The following is a 12157-nucleotide window of genomic DNA, read 5'->3' as shown; positions in this document are numbered from 1 at the left end:
TTTTGAAGTATTATCTTAGGAAGTACTGATGGTCCTTCAAAGACTAGGCATCAAATGTATATGACTATTGTTTTGTTCAAAAAGTTAATTTCCATTTTAAGGAAAGAAGATTTGGAGTCTTAATTTGAATGTATTTTAGAAAGATAAGAAAAACCCTTTATTATGGTTTAGCTTGTTTTCTAGGAAAATAAGATAGTAAATTTGAATTTACTTGAAATACACAAAATGAAAGCAACTCAAGCTTTGTAATTATTACCCACATCTTCTTATTATTAAGAAGCTCTATTTGTTGTCAGAAACAGGAAAAATACATATACATTGAAAGGCAAAAAAAAAAAAAATCAAATTCATCCTTCCCCAAACAATCAATCAAAATTGACAGCCCTTTTATAGGGCTCCTTAGTTTTCAAATGGAAGCAGTTCATAGCATGGACAGGAAGCTTTTGTGTTTTTAACATTTGATAAAGAAGCATTGGAAAAGTGATAACTTCTATCTCAAGATGGTGTCAGAAAATTAAAATTATTTTGAGTTTTTAAATTTTTAGTCCTAAATATTAGCAGGTGTCAAGACTTGCAAGAAATGTAATAAAATTAATTACATATCTATATTTTCCAACTGTTTATGGCTGTATAAAGTAGTGTTCAAACTTAAATATTCCATCTTAGAGTCTCTAGCAATCTTTTGGCATTAAAAGATTCTCTCCTACTCCCCTTCCAAAAACAAAACAAAAATTTAAAAAACTTAGCTATTTTCAAAGTAGTCTAAGTGATAGCAGATTTACTCTACAATAGAGTGAAAGATTACAGAAATTTGAATTATGAAAGGAATATAATCATTTTAGCTCAGTTAACTTGATTTTTATGTTTTAAGCAGAAATTGGAATTTATATGAGGTAGTGTCAGAAAGCTCTTTGCATTTATAAATGCTCACTCCTGCAAGTTAAAACCCTGGTTCATAATTCCCACTTTGGGTCTTGGAAGCCACTTTTCAATCATTTCTCTCTGCTAATTTTGGTGTCACCCTCATTTCTTTTTAAACGATTCATTTTGAGCAAATTTGTAAATGGCCCTGATGTGTTCTACAATTTAGTCAATTACTGTTTCAGCCTGCAAGCCTCCTGGGGAACGGAACATACATGGCCTGAAGGTACGAATTTCAATAATTGTTTCAGTAAAGTTAGATGGATTTGTAATGCTGTGTTCCACTTATTGAAATGTCAAATAAAACTGCACTTTCTCAAGCTCTGACAAGCGATTCTTTTTTTTTTTTTTTTTTTTAAATGGGAGTTGGAGGGGGATTCATCTGTAGTATTTGCTCAGCATGTATATATATTTGGATATTGGGGTTTTGGTGCTGTGTTTTTAATTATTTGGAATTGTTTTCTTGGCCAGTTTCTTGAAGATGATCCTGGACACTGGTCTCTACAAAGGTTTACTGGAGTGAGAATACAAGCTTCATTTCAGTGATTGATTAAGCATTCAAGCATATTGCACACAGAACACCCCCTTCTCTTGACATATTTATGCTAGAAACATATATCTAGTTAATGTCTTTTCATTGTTCTGTGTATTTTGAATTTTGGAATTCTGCTGAAGGCTTCTCATCTAAAAGCTGGCTATTTTATTAGGCTCAAAGGTTTCATAATTAATTGCTTGGGCCTCTTTTTTTTTTTTTTTTTTTTTGGTGAATAAGAAACAGTTTCCAGTGTACGCTTATAGAGCTGGGAGGTGATACCAGCTGGTTCTCTACTAACCCCTGGATGTGTCTTCATTGTATTTCTTTGAGCATATATTTTTAAATGTGTTCTAGATGGTGAACTGATTTTTCCCTCTTTTTGTCTCTCCTTTTGCAGCCCTGTGTAAGTATTTGAATAATGGTAGGAATAGAGGATTATGTAATATACGGACTGTACAGTTCTGTAACCTATATATGGAATAGATTCCAACTGTGGGTCTGTCTAGCAACAAGCTAATTAACCTTCATAGTGAAATGAGAAATTTGTGGCAAATTATAGGTTAATTAGAACTGTGTCCCCAGAACACAAAACTGATCAAGATTCTTTCTTTACTTATAGGTTAACACCCGGGCTGGACCCTCTCAACACACCAGCCCTGCAATCTCAGATTCACTTCCAAGCAATAGGTGAGAGTGGGCAATTGAAGCATGTCTACCTGTGATTATCTGTGAAGTTGGGGGTAGTCTGGGGAAGGGGCTTGTGGGATGGTACCTCTTTCCTGTAAAACAAAAATGTGTCTGTGGCCAGAAAGAAATTTGTCTGGCCAGATAATCCTAGCTCCATATTGGCTACAGAGAAAGGACTTCAAATAGAAAGATGATGAAATTAGACATGTTAGATGATTAATTTTGGTTTGTGGGATGATTTTCTGTCAGTCTCTAAATAATACAGAAAATTCAGTGCCTGTTTCACGTCTTGAAGGTCCAATTTGTAGATGGCATAATGCTTATTAATTTTTTCTTGCCTATCCATCTTCTGGCAGTATGGTTATCAATGGCATCTTCATCAGAAAGAAGCAGGGAGAGGTGGTGAGATTTGATGTGACCAGTTGTGACGCTCACTGGTCATGTCTTTGGTCCTACGGGAGATCACAACTGTATAGCAGGAAGATCATTTTTGGGAATTCATACTAACATTGCCCCATACTGGGTCAGATGTAAGACACAGCCTTTTCAAAGTGTCCTTCTCACAAGCCTGAGAACTCACTGCCAGACTGTCATGGGCCTCAGAAGGAGTGACATGCTTAATTTCGGTTGTGCATTTAGTTGTTCAGCCAGTAGACATCACATTGCTGCATTGGAGGGAGATACCCTGAAGGTGATTACTGCACATGTGTGGCTTCACCTTGGTGACTGGAAAGCCAGCGTTGAGCTGGAAACCCTGGTTCTGGGGCCTCAGCCAGTGCGCACAGCCCTTTCCTGGCTGAGGTGTGTTCAGGCTTCTGCTTTCCCTTCTCTGCTTCTTGCTACCCCTTCACCCAGTCTGGATTCTCTGGCCCAGGGGGTGTACTGCTGTGATTTAAGTTCCTCCTCTGACTCCTGCTTTACTTACCTGTCCTTTCCTCCAAAATCACTTCATTATGGTGTCAGTGTATCTACCACCAGCTTCCCTGCTGTGACATGTAGCTTAAACAGTTTATTCCGTCTTACAGTACAGTTAGCCTGGGATTCCCCAGAGGACCATCTGCCTTGTGGTGACACTGGCAGGTGTTTTAGTTCTCCCCAGAGGGATAGGCCCTGCCAATGGTGCTTTGCAGCTTCTTTCTGCACGCTGGCCCTGTGAGCCATGGCCCTGCAGAGTTGAGGCATGGAGGCAGAGGGCCACCGGGTTCATGCAGCTCTGAGAAGACAAGGCATTTTATTGTTACCACTGCTTTCAGGAAAGGTGCTATCCACAGACTGACTGTGAGCCCTGAGGTAGAACAGAGTGTTCATAGTGTTTTAAGTCAGGTTTCATCAAGCAAAATGGAGTTGAAAAGATGGCAAGACAGAGAAGCAGGATAACTTTTCTGTTTTCTCACATTTATTTTAACAAGTGTGAGAATTAGCTTGGTTGTTCAAAAATTATCATGTGTATTCACGGAATATTGGGTTGGACAGAAGTTCGGAGGCCACCTGATAGCCTAGTGTTCCTCAGCCTTTTTGTCTGTGGCATTGTAACTTAGGAGAGAGATGATAGCCTCACAAATAGTAATAATAATTTGCTTCAGTAGTGATTCTTGTTAGGGAAAGAATGCTATTTGAAAAAGTCCTACAGGTGACTTTAATATGCCAACCTAGGTTGGCCACATTCTATGCTTCAGGTTGATAACTAGTCAATGGGTATGTATTGAATTCTTTATTCAGTAGGTGCTGTCCTATGAATTAGGAACACAGTGTGGTCCTTATCCACTGAGTCCACCATCTCATGGGTATATAGATAAAACAAAAGTATACATACATTTACGCCTTGTAGTTAGTGTTATGCAGGGAACAAGCAGATGCAAAGAGCGAGAAGACTAGATGGAGATGTGTTGAGATGTAGACTGAGTACCCAGGGAAGGCTTTCTGGGGAGAGTGATGTTTCCATTTAGACTGAAGGGTGAGAAGGACCTAGGTATGTCAACATGCAGAGAAGGGCTTTTCAGATAGAGTGAAGAGCATAAGCAAGGCCCCAAAGTGGGGAGGAAGCCCAGCACATAAGTGAGTAGACCAGTTCAGCTGGAGCACAGGGAGGGACACTGGTTGGGCCAGGGCGAGCAGAGGGGGAGAGCAGCAGGAGTGATAGGAGATAAGGCTGTGGACAGGTGACAGGCATGCAAGGCCTGGAAGGCCAATGGTGTTCAGCCTTTGCTCTCATGCTCTGTGAGCCTGTAGAGGGTTTTTGGCAGCAGTGTGACAGATCCTCAGCCTGTGGTGCAGAGGAATAGCAGAAGCACCACCTACTCCTGCTGTGCTTTGATGCATGCCCCTCTCCTAACCGGTAGCCATCCAACCTGTTCTGAACATCCCTGTGACAGGAATCCACTTCATTGGCCCAAGAAGCCCCTTCTGCTTTCATTTAGCTACTTCTTAGAAGGTTCGTTTTGTGAGCTGGAACATGTTTCCCATGTTTCCCATGTTGAAACTTCAAAACGTAGCCGTTCCCCCTTGGAGGTGATAGTTTTTCCAGTTGTCTTTCCTACAAATACACTTCTTGTCCTAGACTTCCAGTCTCAGTAAATTCTCTCGCCCCATTGCTGACTCTGGATAACCTGCCAGTCATCCTTCACTGCTCCCAGGCCTCCCTTCTGAGCAGCTCTGCATTTGTCTACCAGCCTGTGTCCCCGCTGTGGCTCAGGTGCTTTAGGCTAGAGCACCACACAGCCTTCCGAGGCTCCTACTTCCAGCTTTGCCCCATCTCAGGCTATCCTCCACCCCATCTCAGGCTGTCCTCCACCCCATCTCAGGCTGTCCTCCACCCCATAGCTGGAGTGGTTTTGCTAGTTATATTAGTTAGCTTTTCATCACTATAATGAAATAGCTGAGGCAGTCTAATTTTATAAAGTTAAGAGGCTTATTTAGTTCAATTTTAAAGGCTGCAAGTCCCAATGGCATGGCATAGCTCTTGTAAGGATTTCTTCTTGGCTGTGTCACCTCATGGTTGATTGCAGGAGCTAGAGGTATGTAGGAGTGAGTAATCATATCTTTTTTTTTTAATTTTCTTTTTTTAGTTGTAGATGGACACAATACCTTTCTTTATGTATTTTTATGTGGTGCTAAGACTCAAACCCAGTGCCTCACACATTCTAGGCAAGCGCTCTGCCACTGAGCTACAGCCCCAGCCTGAATAATCACATCTTGATACAGGAAGCCAGAGAAAGACCCTGGTCCCACAGTCCCTTTTGAGGGCACACATCAGTTGACTTGAGAACTCTCACTAGGCCCCACCTTTTAATGGTCTACCTCCCCAACACTGTCTCACTAAGGACCAAGCCTCTAACTCATGGACTCTTGTGGGATGAACCAAGTCCAAACCATAGCACTGAGGGCCAGCTGTGAACCATCATTGCCTACTTTTAAGTCCTTTACTGTTCTTCATGCTTTCAGAATGAAGCATGACTGCCACTGGTGGTGAGCCAGCGGCCCGATAGGTCCAGATGCTCTGTTCACTCCAGCTTTGCTGATGAACACGAGGTACCCGAATGGATCAGTTTCCTCTTACCAGTGGACCTGCACATCTGTTTTTGCCTCTCTTGTCCCCCCCCCCTTTTTTTGTTTCTGTAACCACCGTCCCCTTCAATCTGGCTGACCTTAGTCGTCTTTGTGGACCAAATTTTCTTCTTTTGAAAGCTGTTTGTGATTACCATCTACCTCCCAGTCTACACCAAATACCCCTTCTATAGATTCCTATAATCCCCCATGCTTCCCTTTACTGCATCAGTGAGCCCATGGCAGTATAATCACCTCTGTCCCCCCAACAGCTTCTGTACCAATGACTGTGACTATAGCATATCCATTATTGAAGTCCCAATTCTTGGCATGATGTGTGGCACATAGGAGATGATTAATCATGGTGGAGTGAGTGGATGAATGACTATATGTGCTTACATTGCCTTTAAATGTCACCTCTGGATTTAATTCTCCCAGCTCATTTGCTTTTCTGATTCTTTACCTTTTTATTCTTTGGATATCTCAGTGTCTCTCTTCAGTGTCATGCCCAGGTTACACTGTATGACATTTAAATTTTAAAATGATTTTTAAAAAAGTTATTTTTTAAAAAGCTCAAGTCACTCTGGCCATACAGATGAATGAAATCATAAATAAAGTGATACACAAAGTAATTTCCAGGATACAAAATGTTTTTTGTTTGGGGGGGGGGCAATGGCAGTTGGAGTTGAACCCATGGCCTCATAATGCTAAACATGCAGCCTCAGCCCCACAGTGATTTTTTTTACCAGACTAAGTTGGTACCCAGATATTGGCATATTGAATGAAATCAGGGTTTTCTTATGTTGCTCTCAAAGCATGAATTGTTCTTTGCATTGTTGTTTATTAAACTGTTTATTATACTAAGCCTTCTAATTCATGTGGTGTTGCTGGGTCATATTTACTGAATTCAAGTCCCAACTGCCAAGACAAGGCTTTTCCTAAACAACTTGGCTTTTTTTCTTTTGTAAAGTTAGGATGATTAAACTTTCCATCTATCTACCTCTGGTGTTAGCAAGATTGATGAAGCTGTATTAAGGCATCACATTTTGTTTCTTGGATGAAAGGCATTTTGTAAATGCAATGAATCAAAATGTTATTATTTCAAGTTTATGACATAATTGAATTTCTGTGGAGAAACATTACCTAGGCTTTGTTTGGTTATTTGTGTCTTTACAATAATTGAAACTATCAAATTGGGAGTCATTTATGAGAATACTTGTATTTAAATATTTCCCAGAATGAAAGGGTTTTTTTTTTTTTTTTTGGTATGTGTAGGCGAGAGAGGGGGGGTTGACTTTGAGCTAGGTCTCTACCTTAGTTGCATCTTTAAATTAGGAATAATATCTATATCCTCAAAAGTATAGTTATTGTGAGGATTAAATTAGGATAATAAGTAATAGCATTCAACACAGTTCTGGGCTTTGGACATCATTTGGTAAATGGGACCTGCTGTTGTCATTTTGTTAATTGGACTGATTATATGCAGTTGTTTGCTTTTTGGTATATGTTTTGGCTTTAGTCTCTTAAGTGCCACTTTAGTACATGGATTCTTAGACTTGGGGGAACATTATTAACATCTAGAATGAGAACATGTCTTCTGAAACCTTTGAAAGTGAGGACTGAGGCTCCATGGTCTGTGTTGGGTCACAGAAGTTTAAGAAGTCTTTAGAGAGAAGAATAGTTATAATTTAGCAATTGAAAAACTTGAAGTCTGAGATTTTCTCAAATGTAATGTATTGAAGATACTAAATGATGCATGTGTATTTTGTATTAGGTCCTGAGTCCTTTTGCTTTCTGATGTTTTTAAGATCTTTATGTTTTACTGTGTTTCTACAACTACTGCCAAATATAGTAACAACCAGAGCAACAACTACCATTTACTGAACATCTTGCTTGTGCCAGCTCACTTTGAGGATGAGGAGGGAATGGAATAGATAGAATGAGACGTGGTCTGTGTTCTCAGGGAGCTCCCCATCTTGGGGTAGGAAGAAAGATGACTACTCCAATGACTCACACAGGGAGAGAGTTAATCTGGTAGATAGGTAGAGGGTTAGAGTGCATAATTAAGAATAGAATTAGGAAGATTTTAATGTCAAATAGAACATTGAGGGCTGGGGTTGTAGCTTAGTGGTAGAGTGCTCACCTCACATGTGGAAGGCACTGGGTTAGATCCTCAGCACCACATAAAAATAAAATAAAGGTATTGTGTTCATCTACAACTAAAAAAAGTTTTTAAAAAGTAGAACATTGAGGGGCTGGGGTTGTAGCTCAGTGGTAGAGTGCTTGCCTAGCATGTGTGGGGCCCTGAGTTCAATCCTCAGCACCACGTAAACATAAATGAAAAAATAGAGGTATTGTGTCCAAATTACAACTAAAAAATAAATATTAAAAAAAATAGAACATTGATGCCATTTTGAACACCACTCTATTGGTTGGGTGGACATGTACAGGTGTAACTCATGATAGAGTTGGAAGAACCTTCCTTTGGCCACCCCTCTTTCTTAAGATGGTCTTTTGCTAACCTCATCCACATACATTTTTAATAGTGTATTAGGTTTCTGTTGCTGTGGCAAATACCTGAGACCATCAGGACAAATTTATTTTGGAGGTTTCAGTCCTTGGTTGATTGTTCCCATTGCTTTTGTACCTGTGGTGGAGCACATCATGGTGGAGCGTGTAGGGGTGAAATTGCTTACCTCATAGTGTAGAAGCAGAGAGAGAGTGTGTGTGTGAAAAAGAGGCAGACACCAGCATTCCACAATTCCCTCCAGCATGCCCCCAGTGACCTAAAACTTCTCACTAGGCCTTACCTCTTCTCACTAAGCCTTTAGGGTACATCAAGATCCAAGGTATAGCACATAACCATATATGTCCAGAGAACATCTTAACATTCCCTAAATAACACTGGAGCTGAGTCTCGTGTCTATAGGAAAGCAGAGGAGGCAGCTACAATTTATTGATTTTATTCATAAAAATATATTGACTATGTATAAGACACAGTGCTATTTTGTGATATTTAATTTTCCTGTTTACTCAATAAAGTTGATATTTTTTCCATTTTATAGAAAGAGAAAATTAAAGTTCAGAGAGGATGAGTAGCTTATCCCAGATCATGCAACTGTTGAAAACCAGGATTTATTTCTACTGTACATTGACTTCCCAGGAGTTGAGTTGTAATTTTTAACTGTACTAAAAGACCAGGACTTCTTTTCTATTTTATTTTTTAAAGTTCTGTAACCTGTGTTTACTGTGAACATTCTTAGAGTGCATTGTTAGATACTTTGTGCTTACCAGACGACAGTGTCCACATAAAATTGCTACTGAAAGGCTACCCAAAGGCAGCGGAACTATATCCAAAATATCACTGCAGTTGTCCATTAAATATTGTAGCTTCCTCTTGACTGTAGGCTTCTTTATTGCTTAGATTATTAATGAGATTTCATTCACCTTGTTAATACCTTTGATATTCAGCCAGTTACTCTGGAAAAAAAAAAATCTTACACAGAGAGAAGTATAGTCTGTGTCTATACCTAAAAGCAAATGTGTATTTTCGTCTGGAATTTTCAGTAGTGTTCAGAGGTGTTGGTGATCTCACCACTAATTATGTCTTTCCTTTTCAGCTTGAAGAAGTCTTCTGCTGAACTGAAAAAAATATTAGCCACTGGGCAGGTAGGTATTATGTAAATATGAAGCTTTTCAAGTAATAGTAACTTATTACTGTACAGTTTTTATCCGTAAACTTATTGAACAGTAAAGAACCTGTGACTTTCTTCTTGTCATAAATGAATGACATGGTTTAATTTGATTGGCAGAACAATTTGCAGCACGTTTTTCAAACTGTGCTAATGGGTTTCACTCCCAGCAGATTGAAGTACCATGCACACACCCTGCTGCCATCTCAGTTTTAAAAAAGTTAATCAGTTCTGAACAAGTGTGTCAACCCATGGGTTGTTGAAATGGTCCTGCATTCTGAGGCAGCTGTTTCTTTCATTATCTTGGGGGAGAAAATGAAAAACTGGTACTTTTTTTTTTTTTTACCTTAGCTCCTTTTGTCCTGAAACTAACACTGATTTTAGGAGAGCAGCAGGACATCAGACCTTTGGCACAGAAAATCCCTGAGCTTCTGGAAACCTTGGTTTGCCTAGATGATGGCCATGTGAAACTGAGTGACCTAACCCAGCCAGTGAGGACAAACAGGCCTGCAGGCCAGTTATTTCTCACTAATTTTAATTCAAGTAAATGGACACATTTGATATAGTATAGTGCTTTTAAACATACACTGGTAAATTACGCTACCTACAGGGTCCTCGATTCTTCAATAGCAACATAAATGCGTTTTAATGTTTGTTATAGTGGAAGCCCTCTGATAGCCTTGCAGGCAGGCGCCTGTCCATTGCGATCAAGCCTGCCTATTAGGCTCTATTGACTGAGACATCTGTGTCACTGCAAATAAAAGACTCTTATTGATTTTCTTAACTGCTGTTCACTTCCCGTCCATGTTTCGAAGGCTGAAATCTTAATTATCTCAGATGCTTATTCAGTGCCTTCACACGCTGACCTCTCCAAGCCTCATTGGCATTTCATGAATCAAGTACTTGTAGTGGAGCATGTCAGGAAGACAAAGCTGGGTCCTCATGCTTGTCCTTTAATATCACCTGTAACATTGTGGTCTGATAGATGCGCGTGCTTTAAAACGGTGGCTGTATGGTAGTGCTTCTGAAAGCCTTTCTTACTTAGCATATCATCCCTTGAATACAGTTAGAGAAAATTAAGTTGATTGGCTTCTGACAGCTGGTTGTCATCCAGTGTGTGTGAACTCCTGTCCTTAAACATCTTGCAAGCAGCTGAGGAGAATCTAGCATTATATGTATGTATAATCTTGGTGGTCTCAAAGTTTTAGATAGGTTTTTATTTATTTATTTATTTATTTTTCCTGCTGGGGATTGAGCCCAGAGCAGGAAAAATAAATAAATAAATAAATAAAGCTTTATCTCCAGCCCTCAAATTTTAGATAGTATTTACCTAATAATTTTGCCTTTAAGAGCAAAAAATTTGTTAGAGGTCACCCCAGTGCTTGGGATGTGTGCAGAACCTATATGAAATAAAACCTAACTATTGAAATAAAACCTAACTAGAAACATTGAGCCTAGGATATTTATGTATCTTCACCATGCTTGCATTCTAGTTACTAATTGTAATTTATGTAGCAGTCACTTGTGTTCTTCAGCTGGAAAATATATTTCAAAATTGACATAAATTAAGAAGCTTTAACTACATTTGTTCAACCCAGGCAATGGAAAATAACCTGTCATAGATTCCTCTTTCAAAAATGAAAAACAATTGATTTCCACTGCAAAAAATAAGCATTCTGAAATGTTCCCAATGTTTTGACAACAAATCCTAGTACCATACACATCTTAGTGGTCTCAGCTATGAGATTCTCTGTGGTGGGAGGTGGTCATGGCAATGATTTTTGACACTTAAAGATTGTTCATCTCTTTCCCTTGGGGATGTGCTAAACCCCACATTAAATAGTCTGGCATTTTATGTATTTTAAGGATAAGCTTTTCTTAAGTTACTTTCATTCAAAAACTAAAAACACTCCACCTTTGGAAGTTTTCAAAATATCTCCTACTGATTCCTGTTGGTGCTACAGATTAACTAAACCATGGGTGAGGTTGCACTTTAGCGAGGTAACGTGCAGCGTGGGCATCAATAAATTTCTGGGCTGAGCGCTGACACCACTTGATATGGAAGATGTAAGTCACATTTAACGATACTTTAACACTTGAGCGTAGTTTTTTATTTTAGTGGTTTATGCTCTCAAGCATTAATAATGATTTGCCTTTCCACTGGCCTCCACTTAGATTTAATAAGGAATTCATATTAATCATTAAAAGAAAGGGACATGATTCTTCAAGATAATCAAATATTGACAGGTTAGAAATAGCTTTCTGCCTGGGTTCATTGATATAGGTTATGTGATATAAATATTTATTTCTTTTCTGTCACTCAGAGTAAATGCCACCAATTGATTCAGCATTGATATAGTGTCAACAGTTCATAAGAAACATTTGACTGGCTTGTGTTTTCCGATTAGTCTCTGCTCTATAAAGTGGGATTTACTAAATCTCTCCAATTGTCTGCTCATAGAGTGTGACTGCTTTCTGAAACCATTATTGCTTCGATTTGTGAAGCAAAGGTCTAGTGATAGGACGAGTTTCTGTTAGACCTTTACATATAAAATAAGGATTAATTGAGCATTTTTATTTTAATGATTTATAAGCGATAGGTACTGATTCTTCCTAATATAGGCAGACAATAAACAAAGAACGCTTTCTTTGCTAATCCATAATTGAATTCCATTTCATTTTTCCCATTAATTTCATTAATATATTTAATCAAGCACTGATTTAAGAGTTTAACATTTAGTCTTTGGAATGAAGACATTGTTTTCCTGTTCACACTTTG

General features: G+C 39.0%; 1 protein-coding gene across 5 annotated transcripts in view; it reads left to right on the top strand.

The window, feature by feature from the left end:
- The window catches only part of MAP2K5 (mitogen-activated protein kinase kinase 5), a 239809-nt gene that overhangs the window by 37100 nt on the left and 190552 nt on the right, over nt 1–12157 (top strand). For all 5 annotated transcript variants that reach the window (XM_081290299.1, XM_081290300.1, XM_081290301.1 and 2 more), the window contains 3 exons: nt 1107–1147; nt 2076–2143; nt 9307–9355. In XM_081290299.1, the coding sequence (XP_081146425.1) occupies nt 1107–1147; nt 2076–2143; nt 9307–9355 (158 nt within the window). The remainder of the gene's footprint in view (nt 1–1106; nt 1148–2075; nt 2144–9306; nt 9356–12157) is intronic.

Source organism: Spermophilus citellus, assembly GCF_964194105.1.
Source record: "Spermophilus citellus genome assembly, chromosome: 4".
Lineage (NCBI taxonomy): Eukaryota > Metazoa > Chordata > Mammalia > Rodentia > Sciuridae > Spermophilus > Spermophilus citellus.
The sequence above is the reverse complement of the archived record's forward strand: the minus strand, read 5'-3'. Positions and strand labels throughout refer to the sequence as shown.